The 17979-nt window shown below is 30.9% G+C and overlaps 1 protein-coding gene across 1 annotated transcript in view; it reads left to right on the top strand.

Annotated features, from left to right (window-relative positions):
- The window catches only part of Dph6 (diphthamine biosynthesis 6), a 171637-nt gene that overhangs the window by 129051 nt on the left and 24607 nt on the right, over positions 1–17979 (top strand). Inside the window, exon 6 of the mRNA XM_027925913.2 lies at positions 15500–15561. Coding sequence (XP_027781714.1) covers positions 15500–15561 — 62 coding nt within the window. The remainder of the gene's footprint in view (positions 1–15499; positions 15562–17979) is intronic.

Raw genomic sequence — 17979 nt, 5'->3', positions numbered from 1 at the left:
ATACATATATCAAATCATGCCTGAAGTATATATAACTTTTAATTGTTAATTATACTTAGTAAAGTTTGCAGAGAGGATGAAAATGACTAAATCAGATTTATATTTTGGACAGTTCATTCTTAACTATAATTACTAAAATTTATATTTCTCCATGATCTTTCCTGGGTTTTTCTGGTCACATTATGTATTTTTTTTTTAGCTATTTCATCTCAGAACTTCTATTTTGAGTTTATTATCCATCCCAGACCTCTTGCCTAGACTCAGAACCATCTACCTCATTGCCAATTAGATATCTCTTCTCAGGTGATTTCATAGGAATCTCAATGTCTAAAATAGCATTCACCCTTAATTTTCCTTCCCAAACTTATATTTATTCTGTTACTCTACATCTGATATAATGGCTGCTAGAGCTGTTTTCTTTTTAATTTTTCCAAAGCCAGAAGCCTGGAAATCATCTTTGCCTTTTCTCTTTCCTGTATTTCCCATACCTGGTTTGTCAGCAAGAAACACAAACACACTCTACATTATATATGTACTAATATGTATATATATGTGTGTGTGTGTGTGTGTATATATATATATATATATATATATATACACACACACACACACACATATATATATATATATATATATATATATATATATAGCCTTGTCTATCATATCCTCTCTCATCTACACTATAGCAGCACCCCTCTTATTTACCTTCTTATTATCTTCAATCTTGGTTTCCTTCCTAGAACTAGACCATAACTAGCATGACCTCTTTAAAAGTCAAACTAGATCATGCCATTCTTCTGCTTAAAATTTCTCAGTCTTCTCTCTGACCTTCCTTTCAAGTATAAACTCCTTAAAATGAAACACAAGCTGCTATAGGATCTGGTTTTTGTCTACATTTTTAGTTTTAATTTTTCATGCTTCAAATGCTGTCTACTCAGATTGAGTTACTTTCAGTTTTCTAATAGTTTTCATGTTGAAAACTATTAGAAAATATTAGGAAGAAATATTTCAGATCCTTTCCTGAGGGAACAAAACCTCTTTGTTCTATATATCTTTCACTTTTTATTCTTTACATGTTAAAAACTATAGTATTTTTAAAGGTAGACAGAATAAATTGCTAGCAAGTATTGATTATCATTAACTGCATAATTGTATTTAATATGATTTATTGGTCATTCATTTTATGTATGCCATAGATCTTAAAAGTGAATCCATCAAGTATGAATCTGCTTTACTTATACTGAAGTAAAATGCTACTTCATAGATTTCAGAAAAAATGTCACATGTTGAGATTAAGTCCTGATATAACTCCTTAGGTACATATGCATTTGGTGGTCTGATTATAGAACTGAAAATGTAGAAATTGAAATAGGGTCTCTTCGTACATAATCATTCAAACATGTGAGCTCATTTTTATTTTAGAGATCACATAATAGATCTTCTTTTATGTCTTTTTTAACACAAATTCTATCATTTTTCTTCTAAAATGGTCAATTATACAATAATGATATGTTTTATGTAGAGTCTGGAAAAAATAATATTTATTTGAAAGCAAAGTTGTTTTTTTTTTTTTTTTTTTTTTAAATGAAACTAGTTTTTGAGCCTGGTAGAGAAAAGAAGAGATTATCAGGAGTGTGTGTTTGTGTTTTAGTTTTAAAGATACATAGGATATTTAGTCCCTGACTATTATGAATTAAAATCAAGAATTATAGGCCAACTAGAAATTGCTTTTCAAATTGATTATACCTTTACTAATATCACATACTGATTTTACAGTAAAAGTCTAAGCTACAACACTTAAGATGAGAACACAATTCATTTTACTTCACTGTTAAAAATAGCATTATCAAGCATTTTGTAATGTTTCTCTCTTCATATATTGGACTGTCATGAAGAAATAAACCTTCACTTGCTTCCATGACGGTAGATAATAAATTGACTGATATAATTCAGTTGGAAAGTTGAAATGCATTGAAAATAATGGGGCATAACATTGTAGGGTTAACATTTATTCATAGATGATGCAATTAAATAAAACAGGCATTAACTTCAAGGTCAGTCAGTAAAGTAATAAAATTGAATATTTTAATTGAATTGTAATTGCTTGCCATTGATACATGCAAGTAAAGTAAAATAGATGTCAGCTCTGCAAATTATGGTTCTTCCTCCTAATTAATTTCTTAATTCTGCATGGAGTTATCCAGTGCCTAGGTCTTGTTGTGGGTTTATTCATCCACCCAGCTTCTATCAAAGAATGTCTGTAAGACATGATTAAATGGTTAGATGTCAAGACTTATAGTTAATCTTTTTCTGTACTTTGGAAAAATCTTGTTAGTAACTTAAAGAACTTATTTATATATTTTAATTAAAATGTTGTCTAAATATAACAGCAACCTGGATCCTATAGACTGTCATTTTCTTTATTTATACTGATGTTTTCTGATATTTATATTTATATCAGCATTAGTAAGTGTAACCATATTAGTAATTATAAAGATTTCTATAGAAAAGATAGATGAATTGAGACTAATATTCCATAGTTGACCAGTTGAGGAAGTGAATTAAACTGACTTATTAAGGTTTTGATGAATTTCAATTTGTGTCCATTCACACTAGACAATAAACTAAACATCAACCTAAAAGAGAAACATCCCCTTTAGGATTAGAATAAATTGAAACTTTTAATTACATTGAAAAAGCCCATGGGGCTTTTACATAGGCTTTTCATAGTCCTTCAAAGGGTTTTAATGTAATACAGGTTTGTATAAAATGAAATAGGAATGATGACGTTACAAAGATTAGTAGAAATATTTTTCAAATTACTCTGAAATTATATGGGTCTTAATGGTAGAGTTTATTTAAAGAGAAGATTGTACCTTTTGGACTGGTTGCATTTACTAGTTAAATAGTACTTCCTTAAAATTGAAATAGAAGGAAATGTGTAAGATAAATTTTAAAACTACTAAGGTATTCTTATATATTAATACATTTAAATTTATTCTATATAATAGACTTATTTGAGAATAAATGTGTTGGTATGTTAGTACCATTCTTTAGTTGTACTTAGGAATATTGATAAACTAAACAAATTGAATTGAGAAAGGATTTATTTTTTCTAAGTTTTGTGCCAAATTTTAACTCAAACATTGACTTGATTATTTAAAATGTTTCTCTTTGAACCATTTAAAAACATTCAAAATGAGACTAATGATGAATATATATTATTGATACTAATCTGACACTGACCCTCAGTTTTCAATTACAAATGATCTTAAATGTTAGCATGCTCTGTGCATACCATCCAGTTATAAAATTCCAAAACCAAAATATGTGAAATAAGAAACTAAAATCTTGAAGCTGCATAATTATAGATAAGGTAACCATTTTTCTCATTAAAGATACATTTTTTCTTGTTTGTAAATTGTTTAATAATTATTGTATTTCATTTTGAGAAGCAAAATAGTATAAAGACCATATATACATACAGTGGTAAAATGTTTCTAAACAAGAAGCTTATAGAAAAAAATATACAACTGTTGTAAAATTAAGTATTTAGTCTTTTATTATATTTATAAAAATAATTAAGTATTTAAATTTATGTTATTAACATTTATGGAGTGTTCTAAGCATTAAGAATTTGAGAAAAACTCTGCATTTGAATATACTCTGGGGAAGTTTGAATAATATCCTGTGATATCCCTCACTAATATTATAGTTTTGGTTTATTTAGAAGAGATCTGAGATCAAGCTGGTTTTAGGCCATTGCTTTCTAGGATAGTAGCTTCAATTACTAGAAGTCTCTGGATCTCATCCAGGAAAGTATTTTCTATAAACAGTCTGAAATGCATGTCATATGGGTAGTGATCATGGGGTCCCCAATGACATGTTACTTTCAAATAAACAGAAATCATAGCAAAAGCAATCTGCACTCAGATGGAATTATCAGCAGGGCATCAGAAGAAAAAGATCTCAGTAGTGATTTTAATCAAATGCAGTGGGACATAATAGCTTGTTACAAGTATATATTATATACAGCGTTGATTTAAAATTGAAAGATTCATTTAGAAGAGTACCTAGGCCACTATATTGAATCTAGACAAGCACAGTTTAATTATAAAACTTGGGCATTTTGGGGGGAAAGAATTATAATCTGTTTAAATAGTATGTTATCATGAGATAAGCATTCCTAAGTCATTGCTCATTCCAAACAAAGCCTATCTAGATAAGCTGAGGTAAACCTTGATAAATTACAGTTTTTCAGAATTGTTTATTTGTTCCTGCTAGTCCCTTGGCTTTATATTTCTAGAGCAATAATCTTTTGTTTTTGTGGAAGATTGTTTCTGCTGATCTGCCCTCTATGAAACGTCTGAAGCATCAGATCTATGGATCATAGCAACACAGATCTATGGATCATAGCAACACACAGACCTCATTATCAAACCTATAAAAAGCCATACATGGACTTGTGTCATTATTAACTGTAAGCGAAAGAAATATCACTCTTTTATGTGAGGAATTTTTCAGTTTTACTATTATAGTGAAATGAACTACAATGTGTTTCAGGAAAATATTTAAATATCTTTCATAATGCTTTAAATTTTTATTTATTTCAGTAATTTTAACCTCACAGAATTTTCAGTGCTTAGCCCAGTAATAATTAAATTTAAAATATTTCTGTGAATACAGAAAAATCTTTAAATACTCAGATTAGTTTTAAGAAGGTATACCTATGTGATAATCACAAATTTGTGTAGGAAAATTGTGCCCATGTGCTTTATGTCTAGATATTTTACTAAGTTTTCTGAAAGCGAGCCAAATTATATTTATTATGAAAATATAGTCATTTTTGAGGTGAGATATAGCAGACGCTTTTATACTTCAACAGTTCCAAATTAGGGCTTGATAACTCTGCAATAACCTAAAAGAATGTAAGAAATATAATAATATCATCAGTTTGACCTTCCAGTGCTTACCTGTATAAAAAAATCGTATGCTCTTAAATTCCTTTAAATGCCATTATAACAGTAAATAATTATTCTAATATAGAATGTAAAACATAAATTCTTAGATTAAATCATGAGTGTTTTAAAGTATTTTAATGATATATATTCTAATACCTGAATGCTGAATGAGATATTTATGTGTTGTTGGACTGATACAGATGTGAGAATCAAGGAATTTGAAGGAAAGCTAAAAAGTGACTTCCGTACATGCTCGTCTTTCATATTTGTGCTTTGACTTTCTTGCATTCACACCCCAAACCCATGGCAGTAATAGTTAAATATAAAAAGGAAAAATGGGAAAGGCACATTTCTACTGGAAAACCTGGAAACATCTCTGTGAACTAGAAATGAAAGAGAAATACAAAATAGAAAGCAGGACTGAAGTTGTGGGCTGTAATTTAGGTATCAGAAAGATGACAAACACAGTTGATAGAACATGTTTTGTGAAGAAACAGATATTGAAAGTGTCTCACATGGGAGAACCCAAAGAAATAAAAATGTAAAATGCATGTTTTTAAATAGTAGTCAATTAGAAATATAAGCCAGGTGGGGTGGCTAACACTTATAATCCTAGTGGCTCCAGAGACTGAGGCAGCAGAATTGCAAGTTGAAAACCAGCCTCATCAACTTGGTAAGGCCTTAAGCAACTTAGTTAAGACTCTGTCTCAAAATTTTTTTAAAAAGGCCTATGGATATGACTCCGTGGTTACGTGCCCCTGGGTTCAATCTGGAACAAACATAAAGGGAGAAATATAAATCATCCAGAATGAAACAATAACAGGGTGATGTGAAAAATACCCAATTAGAAATTTTGAGAATGAAACAATAAAAAACATGAGCACAGTAAACTCTAGATGTGGCAAGTCAAAGAGAGAGTGAGTGAGGTTGATAAAAAGGAAAAAAGTAATTTATCCAGAAACCAACATAAAGAGAGAACACAAATTAAGAAAACAATTAAAAACTTCAGAAGATATTCTGTATCCTCTTGCTTCAATGAATAGATCATATATGTCTAGAAATTTTTCAGTGTCTTCTAGATTTTCAAAATAGTTCCTAATGATCGTCTGGATTTCAGAAATGTCTGTGATGTTACATATTTTTTCATTTACAATTTTGTTGATTCAGGTATTTTCTCTCTTGATTAGTTTGGCTAGGGATTTATCAATCTGTTTATCTTTTCAAAGAACAAACTCTTTGCTGCATTAATCCTTTTTTTATATTCTAAATTTCAGCATACTGTACCTATACATGCATACTAATGTTTATAGCCCAGATCACAATGGTCATAGACAAGTTATAGAACCAGCCTGTCAACAGATGAATAGATTTTAAAAAATAATGTAGTATATATACACAGTGAAGTTTTACTAAGCCAGAAAGGAGTGTGAAATTATGGCATTCTGGGGTAAACAGATGTTCCATTTACATCATGGTAAATGAAATACATCAGACTCAGAAAGTCAAAGGTCAAATGATTTTTTTTTCATATGAAGAAGCTAGAGAGAAGTAAGGAGATAAAAATTGAAAGGATTGAGTGTAGAAGAAGCAGACTCAGGAGGAAGGAGGAGAGATGGGAAAAAGGAATAACTACTGAATGAGGTTGACCAAATATAGTAAATACATATATGAGTATACCACAGTAAATATCACCTTTATGTATATCAATAAGGCACCAACTAAATAAAGAGTAAATGAATAAATAGAAAAAGAAAAGAAACCATCCCAAACAAACCAAAAAGACTGCAATAAAGGAATCCATTAACACCTCACTGGAGAAAATTTCAGAGAAGGAATTTAGAAAGTTCATTGTTAGGTTAATCTGTGAGGTAAAAAATGAAATCAGAGAAAAGATACAGGAAATGAAAGGTCAATAAAGAGATATTCTGAAAAAGAATCAACAGAACTCCTCAAAATGAAGGAAATCAATAAACTAAATACAAAATTCAATGGAAAGCATCACCAACGAGTAGCCCACATGGAAGACAGAGTTTTATGCAAAAGACAAAATATCTTCAAAACAAAGTTGACCATGGATCAAAGACATTAAGAGACCATGTACAGAATTTTCAAGGAATGTAGGAGAACTTGAAAAGGCCAAATTTAAGAATCATGGGATAGATGAATGCTCTGAAATAGATACTAAAGGAATTCACATTTTTTCAGTGAAATAAATATGAGAACATTTTCTAAATCTTAAAATGAAAAATCAAACATAGGTGTTATATAGGACTCCAAATATAGAAATCACAACAAACCCACACCAAGGCACATTATTATGAAAATGCCTAAGAAAGAATAAGGATAGAATTTTAAAAGCTGCTTGGAAAAAATGACAGGTCACATGTAGACATAAACCAGTCCAGATTTCAGCTAATTTCTCAATTCAGACCCTCAAAACTAGGTGGTAGAATAATATATACCAAGCTCTGAAAGAAAATGAATGCCATCCAAAAATACCAGGAAAATTAAACTTCAAGATTAAAGATGGAATTAAAACCTTCCATGATCAAAAAAATTTAAAAGAATTCACAACTAGAAAACCTGCACTACAAAACACTCAATAAACTATCTTATGAAGAAGAAATGAAAACGAGCAGAAGTAAGAACTACACTACAAGAAGAGTCAATCAAAGGAGAAACTAATACCCCCCAAAAAGTAGAAATGAATAAAAATGACAAGAAATAAGCATTTCATAGTAATAACATTGAATGTAAACAGCCTAAATTCATCAATCAAAAGCGATAGACTGACAAACTGGATTAAAAAACTAGACCCAACAATATGCTCTCTCCAAGAGACATAGCTCATAGGAAAAGAAATCCACAGATAAAGATGGAAAAGGTGGGTAAAAATCATATCATTTACATAGATCTCCTGAACAAGCAGGGAGTTCTGTTTTATATCAGATAAAGTGGACTTCAAGCCACAGTTAATCAGAAGGGGAAAAAAAAGGTCATTTCAGGCATCTTAAGGGAATTATACAATAAGAAGAACTAACAATCATAAATACTTATACCCCAAACAGTGTACATACATTAAACAAACCCTTCTCAATATTAAGAATCCAATAGAAGACAACATAATAATACTGGGTGACTTTAACATACCTCTCACATCACTAGATAGATCTGTGAAACAAAAACTAAACAAAGAAACTATAAAACTAAATAATACAATCAATAATTTAAACTAGATATAGAATATTCTGTCCATCAATACTAAATACAATGTCTTGTTAGCAGCACATGGATTATTTTCTAAAATGGACCAGTTATGAAGCCACAAAGCAAAGCTTAGCAAATACAATAAAATGGAGATAATACCTGGCATTCTATCAGATCATAAAGGAATGAGATTAGAAATCAATTATAAGATAAAAACAGATGTTATTATAACATGGAGACTAAATAATACACTATTGAATGATAAATGGATAGCAGAAGTAGTCAGGGATGAAATTAAAAAAATTACTTAGAGATAAATGAAACTGGTGATAACAACATATCAAAATCTCTAGGACTCTATGAAGACGGTTCTAAGAGCAAATTTCATAAACACTGAACTCATTCATTGAAAGAATAGAAAGACACCAAATAAATAATCTAACATTTCAAAAAAAACAAAAAAAAAATCAGCAGCAAATCAATAAAAGATAGTAAATAATTAAAATCAGAGCTGAATCAATGTAATTTAAACAAAAAAATCAAAACATCAAACAAAAGGTTGGTTCTTTGAAAAAATAAAATTGACAAACACATCACAGGTAACCAAAAGAAAGGTATAGAAAAACTGAAATATTAAACTTTATGATGATAAAGGAAACTATTTAGAAAATTTATGAATTGAGAAACTTTGAAGACATTGGCAAATTTCTAGAAACATATGACCTACCCAGTTGAACCAGGAGGACATACAAAATTTAAACAGATCAGTTTGAAGTCATGATATTGAAGGCATCATTAAAAGCCTGGCAACAAAGAAAAGCCCAGGATCAAATTTATTCTCAGCTGAGTTCTACCAGACCTTAAAAGAAGTACTAAATGAATCCTCAAATTATACCATGAAATAGAAAAGGAGGGAACCCTTCCAAACTCTTTCTATGAAGCTAGTATCACCCTTATACCAAAACCAGATAAAAACACATCAAGGAAAGGAAACTTCACACACCAGTATTCTGGATGAACTAGATGCAGAAATACCTTTTCTTTCTCTCTCTCTCTCTCTCTCTCTCTCTCTCTCTCTCTCTCTCTCTCTCTCTCTCTCTCTCTCTCTCCTGGTTCTTATTTGTTTTTTTAATTGGTTATTTTTAGTTATACATGACATTAGAATGTATTTTGACATATCATACATAAATGGAGTATAACTTCACATTCTTATGGTAGTACATGATGTGAAGTTATTCTGGTCATGTATTCATATGTGAACATAGGAACATTCCCATCTCCCATCCTTCTCCCCCATTCCCCCCATCCAGTACTGTGAACCTCTACTTCTCTCTCCCCACAGCCTATTGTGAGTCAGCATCTGCATAGCAGAGAACATTTAGCCTTTGGTTTTTTTTAGAATTGGCTTATTGGACTTAACATGGTATCTTCCAGTTCCATCCATTCAATGGCAAATGCCATAATTTCATTCTTCTTTATGTCTGAGTGATATTCTATTGTGTATATATAATACATTTTCTTTATTCATTCATCTTTTGAAGGGCAACCTAGGTTGGTTCCATAGCTAGGAATTGTCGATTGAGCTCCTATGAGCATTCATGTGTCCTCATCACTATAGTACACCAATTGTATCACTATAGTATACCGATTTTAAGTTCTTTTGGTAAAGAAGCAGAAATTCTTAATAAAATACGAGCAAATTGCATACAAAAACACATTTAGAAGATAGTGCGCCATGATGAAGTGGGTTTCATCCCAGGGATGCAAGGTTGGTGGAACATACCAAAATCAGTAAATGTAATTCACCTGATAAGTAGACTTAAAAGAATCACATGATTATCTCAGCAGATGCAGAAAAGGCATTTGACAAAATACAGCAGTCATTTATGTTTAAAACACTGGAAAAAGTAGGGATAGTAGGAACATACCTCAACATTGCAAAAGTATATGTACTAAACCCAAGTCCAGCATGATTTTATATGGACAAAAACTGAAAGCATTTCTTCTAAAAACTAGAACAAGACAGGGAGGCCCTCTTTCACCACTTCTCTTCAGCATAGTTCTTGAAACTCTAGCCAATGCCATCTTCAAAAGAAAAAAATTAAAGTGATACAAATAGGAAAAGAAAAGCTCAGAGTATCTCTATTTGCCAACAACATGATCCTATAGTTAGAAGGCCCAATAAAATTATTGAATAGAAACTTAGATTCTGACCATGGTGTTTAGAGGCATGGCCTTTTGGAGGTATTAAGAATAACGATAATTGAATACTGATAGCTGTATAACATAAGAAAAAGTGTCCAGAAGATACTGCACTTGCCTTTTCCTTATCTCTTGTTATGTGATGCCGTATGCCACCCTGGGACTCTTAGTCAGAAGGCCATCACCAGATGCAGTCCCTTGTCCTTGAACTTCTAGAATGGTGAACCAAAATAAAATCTCTTTTCTTGATAAAATTACAAAGCCTCAGGCAATTCATTATAGTAATGCAAAATGGACTAATACAGACACCAAGATAATAAAAATAGGTCCAGACAGATAATATTGAATGTTAAATGATTGGGTTCAGATCTTTGGATCAATTTTTGTGAAAGACATAAGGTTTTTTTGTCTGGATACATTTTTTTGTATGTGAATCTTTCACCTATTCCAGAACTATTCAAGATTATATTTTCTCCATTATATTGTTTTTGCTCCTTGGCCAAAAATCATAAGACTATACTTATGTGGATCTGTGTCTGGGTTCCTTGTTTTACTTTTTTGATTTATTTCTCTGTTCTATTTTGCCAATATGCCACATTGTCTTAATTACTATAACTTCATGGTAAGTCTTAAAGTATTATCAGACTTCTGACTTTGTTCATTAATGTGTTGACTACCTTGGGTCATTTGTCCCTCCATAAGTACTTTAGAATTAGTTTGTTCATACCCACAACCATTCTGGTAATTTGTCAGTGCTATAAATATATGTATACAGTGGGGAAAACATGATATTATTGATTCTATCCAGAAGTGTGAAAATCTTTTCATTTATTTAGTTATTTGATTTCATTCATGAGTTTTGCAGTTTTCCTTACATAGATCTTATTTATATTATGGTCAATATATACCTTAATTTATTTTGGGAATACTAGAGTAAATGACACTGTATTTTTAGTTACAAATTCCACTTGTTTATTGTTGGTATGTAGGAAAGCAGTTGAGTTTTGTCTATTAACCTTGTATTCTACAATCATTCTATAATCATTTATTAATTCCTATAATATTTTTTCTTGACTCTTTCAGATTTTCTACATATATGATTATGTCATCTTTAAACAAATATAGTTTTTTTTCTTTCTTCTTTTCTATTCCGTATATATTTTATTTCCTTTTCCATTCCATTAGCAAAACTTAATAAGTTTTTTGAAAGTAGTAGGGAAATGGGATATCCTTTTCTTGTTCCCCATCTTAATGAGAAAACTTCAGTTTCTCACCATTGAATGTGATATTATCATTAGAGTTCTGATAACATGAGGAAGTTCTCCATTATTTCTCATTTACTGAAAGTTTTTTTTTATCATAAATGGATGTTGAGTTTGTAAAATGTTTTTTCACATCTATTGATAGGATTATGTGATTTTTTTACTATTGTTTTATTCTGCTGGTGTAATGGATTTTATTACTTGATTTTCAGATGTTTAACTAGCCATTCATACCAGGGATAAATCTACTTGGTCATAGTATATACCTACATATTTTTAAGTTCCATTTGCTAATATTTTGTTGAAGATTTTTACATGTGTTCATGAGAGATATTAGTGTTTAGTTTTCTTTATTTGTAATTGCTTTCACTTTGCTAGTAGGGTAATACTGGCCTCATTAAAATGGGTTTTTGAAAATATTTTTTGCTTCTGTCCTATAAAAGAGACTATACAGAATAGGTATAATTTGTTTCTTAGATGTTTAGTTAAATTACCAGTGAATCTGTCTGGACCTGGTGAATTCTGTTTTGTAAGGTTTAACTATTGAACTTAACCAAATTTTAAAGAGTTATTATCATAATAACTGCAGTCTTTAACCTCAATACAATCAAATTAGTAAACAACAAAAAGTAGTGAAAATATATGTGTTCACACAAGAGTGATTCCTTAATAGCAATAAAAATCATGAAATATGGAAAACTAAATGACAAATAAAGTGTAATTTCTCAAATTTTTTGGATGTGCAATATTGGTATTTAAATCCTATTTTTAAAAAAGATGTAATTATAAGTAAATCAAGTGTTCAAATCAAGAAGCTAGAATTAAATAAGCTATTTAGCAAACATTTAAAAATAAGAAGGAAGAAAATGGTAAAGTAAGACAAAAATCTAAGAAAATGAAAAGTCAAACACTGAAGGCACAAACAAAAATTTGGCACTTTGATAATACCCCCTTAGATGCCAAACATCTGGTAAGGTCTGTCAAGAATAAAACAACAACCAATAAGAAACTATTCTGCCCCCAAATAAATTCATCATACTTATGGCATACAAATAGCATCGTCAAATTCATAATATAAACACATTTGATAAGCACAAGACTAATAATGGCTTTGCTTCAGAATTATGGAAAAAAAGATGAGTCCATTAGAAAAATTGTAAAGCACATAGACAATCAACCCAAAAGGGAAAAACTTACAAATACACACTTGTCTACTATAAAATGCAGAACACCATTTATCAAAATACACTACACTGCCACCAAAACAAAGTATAAAGACAGTTGACTGATTAGAGAAGGTATTTAATGTCCATAATAAAGAAGATTAGCATTTAGAATATATCAAGAACTTGAATCATCAAATAAAAGACAAAACTTACCATTACCAAATGGTAAACAATTCATAGAAGTGAGAATCTGAATGAATAGGCAATGAAATATGAGACAATATGTATGTATATATCTGATACATATACATACAAATATATATACATACATATGTATGTATATATATTTGTATGTATATGTATCAGATTGCCAAAACATTTGACATCTGGTATATCTCAGAGATAGAGTACTTGTCTAACATGAGTTAAGCCACAAGTTTAAACCACAACAACACAAAAATTAATAAATAAAGCATTTAACAACACTAAATTATTTTTGCAATATATGAAATGGGAATTATAATTCCCTGATGTTGGAAGTATAAATTAGTAATGCTGCTTTAGGGAAAAATTTGGCAATATCTAATAGAATTGAAAGATACACATGTGTGTACACACACATATATAAAAATATTTATTCTCCTCTCTCATAGTAATTCTATTCTAAAGCATATTCACCATAGTACAAAAAATACCAATGGTAAATAAGAAATCAGAACCAACCCAATCCCCAACTGTCCATCTCTTGAAGAATACATCCATATAATGGAATGCAATTCAATGGTAAAATATCAACCAGAGCCACAGTAATAAATTTGCATAACTCATTAACAATGTGAATTGAAAAAATACTTAAAATTGTATCATTTGTGCAAAATTTTAACATTCACAAACAATACTAAATACTGTTTTATAGACATAGATTTGTAGTAAAATTACAAAATCAAAGTTGAAAAGTATTACACTAACTTCAGAAGAATGATTATCCATATGGAAAAGAGTAGAGCATATTGATTAGTGGTAGATATGTTATGAAATTCTGTTGCATTGGTGGTATTTAATTTCTTAAGGAAAAGTTAGTGAGGGCTAGGGATGCAGCTCAGAACTCTTGCCTAGCATGAATGAGACCCTAGATTCAATTTTAGTACTTAAAAAAAAAAGGCTTATGTAGCAAAATGTTAATTTTTATAAAATGTTATGTTACTTCAAAGTATTTCATTTATTTATTTATTTTATATATTGAATTGAAATGTAATTGGACATAGTCAGGAGTTCATTTATGTGTTCACCCAGCCTACCACAAGAATTAGGTTGCTATGAAGGAAGCTAACTTAAATAATGTACCCACTGCTACCAGTCTGAGTTGTTTTGTTTTGAATATGATCTAACATAATACACAATAGCAGAAGAAGCCATAAGTCCTACATTTCTCCTTGGTACTATGAAATTTTGGCTGTAAGAAATGTCATGTTGCTGGGTGTGATGGTGCATTCCTGAAATTCCAACTACTCAGGAGGTTGAGGCATGAGGAGCACACTTTCAAGTTCAGCCTGGAAAATTTAGTGACACTCCATCTCAAAATAAACAAGGACTAGTTCAAAGGTATAGCACCCCAGATTCAATCCCCAGTACTAAAAGAGAAAGGAAAAAAGGTCATGTTACTCAAGAAAGGCATCCAACTGAAAAAAGAAAACTATTAATCAGTTTGTATAATTAAGAATCTGAATGTTTTAATCAATTATAAATAAAAATAACTTACTTAAATGGAGTTAAATCCATAAATGTACATATAGAAATAAATATCTAAAATGAATTCTTTAATTATGTAGTTGATTTGTGGTATGAGTTTTTCCCCCCTTCTCATTATTGCTCCATCACCCACATACTCTACTGTTATATTAGTTGAATCTGTTTATTGTAGCCTAAGAAAATGCTCTTGGCACAATAGTGATTTTAGAGTTGTTTTTCCTTTTTCTTGGAAAACACATTGTTGCACAAGTGGTCATAAAAACAAAATGTCAGTTTATTTAATAATACGATTATTTGTGCTCATGTAATACTATTTAGCAAATTAATTATATAGATAGAACATTCTACCACTGTTCTGTTTTCTGCTTTCATTCATGGCTATTGAGCCCAGGGGTGCTCTACCACTGAGCTACATCCCCAATTCTTTTTATTTTTATTTTGAGACAGCATTTCCCCAAGTTGTCCAGGCTGGTCTAGAACTTAAAATCCTCCGGCATCAGCCTCATAACTTGCTACAGTTACAGGCATAAAGTGCAAAGTTTCAAGTTTAAATTAAATAAGGATAAATCAGAAAATTCTTATGGTTGTTCATGAGTAAACTAAACTGCAATGATTAAAATACCAAGAATTTAAATTTCACATCTTTAAAATTATACTTTTTCCCATTCTAACTATAATTTCTCAAAAAAGAGAAAGGAATAAAAATAATGCATCTAATTATTGATGCAGTGCTATTGAAATGAACTGAAACTTATTTTTAAGAGCAAGAAAATCAGCACAAAAAGAAGAATAGGAAAGTAAATACTAGCAAAGTACATTTTACTTTAAGACAAAAGCAACTTAAAATATATTCACACTGCTTTCCTAGGTAAGAGGGGCAAAAGGAAGGTGAATATGTCTTTAAGCTTTTATCTACAGTTATCTAGAAAAACTTTTAAATCTTTCTTGGCAGGTTTAGATCCAGATAAACATCTTGGGAAAACGCTGGATGAGATGGAGCCTTATCTCTTAGAGGTAAGAATATGCTACTTTTCAAAATATAGAAGCATAAAGGAAGAAAAAAGAAGTGCTATACTTATGACTATAAAAATGATTTTTATTTTAGAAATATTTATTGCATGTCTTATGAAATTATACTTCTAATGAATATAAAAAACGTTTAAAATTATGAAAATCATCTTTGCTTCAAACAAAAAAAAAAAAACTAGGAGTGTTATCTATATTCTTTGTCAGTACTTCCTGGTCTCAGATGTCTCATGTCTGAATTCTTTCACCTCTAAATGGATACAGCTCTAAGATGATAATGATCCTGTTTTATTAAACTCAGTAGACATTAATTTTTATTTGCCAGTTACAAGCACTCCTTGAAATGTTTCTATTCACCAAAATGATGCCACACTTCTCTAGTTTTCCTTCTTTTTTTTCTGGTCATTCTTTATCTCTTTTGCCAGTTGTTCATAGTAGATATTCCATTTTCACTCTATAAGCTTTTTCTGGGTGATCACAGTTACTCACATGACTTTAATTATTAAGTCTATTTTGATTATTCTTAAATCTTTCTAGCTCATATTTCTCTTCTATGCTCCAATGCCTACAGAGACCACAAATTACATCCCTACATACTTGATTTGGCTTTTATATCATTGTTCTTTACCATTCCCTTTGTCTTCATCTTAATATGGATGCCTGTCACTTCAGACCTAAACTGACACCTCCAAATTTTCCTCTGCATTCTATTTTATTTCCCACATTTTGCCTCATGCCTCAAAACTAAATGAATGCCATTGTCTGCAGGCTAAATCAAAATTCTTTGGAGTCTTTCTTTCTCCCCTCCTATATGTGACACATGAACATGATCTTGTCTGCTCTGTCTCCAGATTATATTCTAAATTCAAGCATACCTTACTTTCTATACTGCTACCTCTACACCATAAGCATCTCTTGTCTGGCATATTACATCAGCCCCTAACAGGTCTACTTATTTCCACCATTGCCCTCTGTAATTCATTATTCATACAGATGCCAGAGTGACATTTTTAAAGTGTAAATCAAATTATACGACTGCTTTGTTTAAAATTTAAATGGGTTCTCTTTGAAGCTAGAGTAACAACTAAACTCCTATGAGATCACAACCTGTGAGACCCTGTATCATCAGCATCCTATCAGTCTTTTCAGGCTTACCTTTTACTAGTTTCCATATTGTTCACTGAGCCATTGCCACATATACCTCTTTATTATTTCAGCACATTTACTACCTTTTTTTCCTCCTTGAACTTTACCCTTCCTGGCATGTTTTCCTCAGACCATCACAAGGTTAGTATCTTATAATTTGACAGCTCGAATATAGCCACCTCAGAGAACCTCTTCCTAGCTGGCCAAGCTAGAGCAGTCTTTCCACATTATCTTATGTATCTTTATTGCCCTCCATTGCCACGCTAGAACATAAGTTCTAATAATCTTGCCAAGATTTTGGTAGGCATTAGTTCTTTAGTTCTTCATTCAGGTACTTGTTCATCTTTTCATCTATTTATTCATCCCATATTTAAATTATTTAACATTTATTGAGGGTCTGTTAGGTGACAAATGCTGCAGACAGCACTAAGTATACATGATGAATTAATCAATCATGATCCTTATTCTTGAAGCATTTACAATCTATTCTAGTTGTTTTCAGATCTAAAACTATAGTTCACTGGTGACATTATTAAAAATCATATACTCATTTAACCTCAAGAAATTTCAGTTCAGAAGGACAAAAGATGATGACCTTTACTCAAGCACTAGGTAATTCTGACACAGGGATTAAGTACAGTATATCATCTTCTAGTTTCTTAATACCACTGACACATTTAAGACCCCGTATTTCTAGATTCCTCTGAAAGAATATGTGCCCTCTTGAAACTATGGTCTGTTTCCTTCTATGATACTACTCATTTCTGAAGACTTTCTGAGTACTTATTTTCTTGTGGAGGCTTTTCATGTAGAATCTATTTCTTATATGTATGGTTGCATCCCTAGCCTTCTTTCTGTGATGATCTTAAATATCTCAATGAATTCAACTGCCAACTTGAATCTTAGAACAATTAAATTTATGTTCCTCATCTATTTCCAGACCTGATTTTCTGACCAGTTTTAAATTCACCTTCATCTCTTAAATGTCCCAAATACTGAACTTCAACAACATAGAACTGAGTTCTACTTATCCTAATTTATCAGTGCCATTTTCTGGCAGTGAAGAGCTCCATTATCTACACAGTTGTCAAAGTCAAAAAAAGTAAATAGTAATAAATGATTTCATATGCTCCTTTGTTGATAAATAAAGCCCTGAATCTTTTAATTCTGCCTTCTAAATATCTCATTATCTGCCCCCTTTTATACTCAATTGTTAACCACAGTAGAGTCCCCTCTAGGTTATTGCAGCTAGATTCTAGC

The sequence above is a fragment of the Marmota flaviventris genome, chromosome 2 (assembly GCF_047511675.1).
Source record: "Marmota flaviventris isolate mMarFla1 chromosome 2, mMarFla1.hap1, whole genome shotgun sequence".
Taxonomy (NCBI): Eukaryota; Metazoa; Chordata; class Mammalia; order Rodentia; family Sciuridae; genus Marmota; species Marmota flaviventris.
The sequence above is the reverse complement of the archived record's forward strand: the minus strand, read 5'-3'. Positions and strand labels throughout refer to the sequence as shown.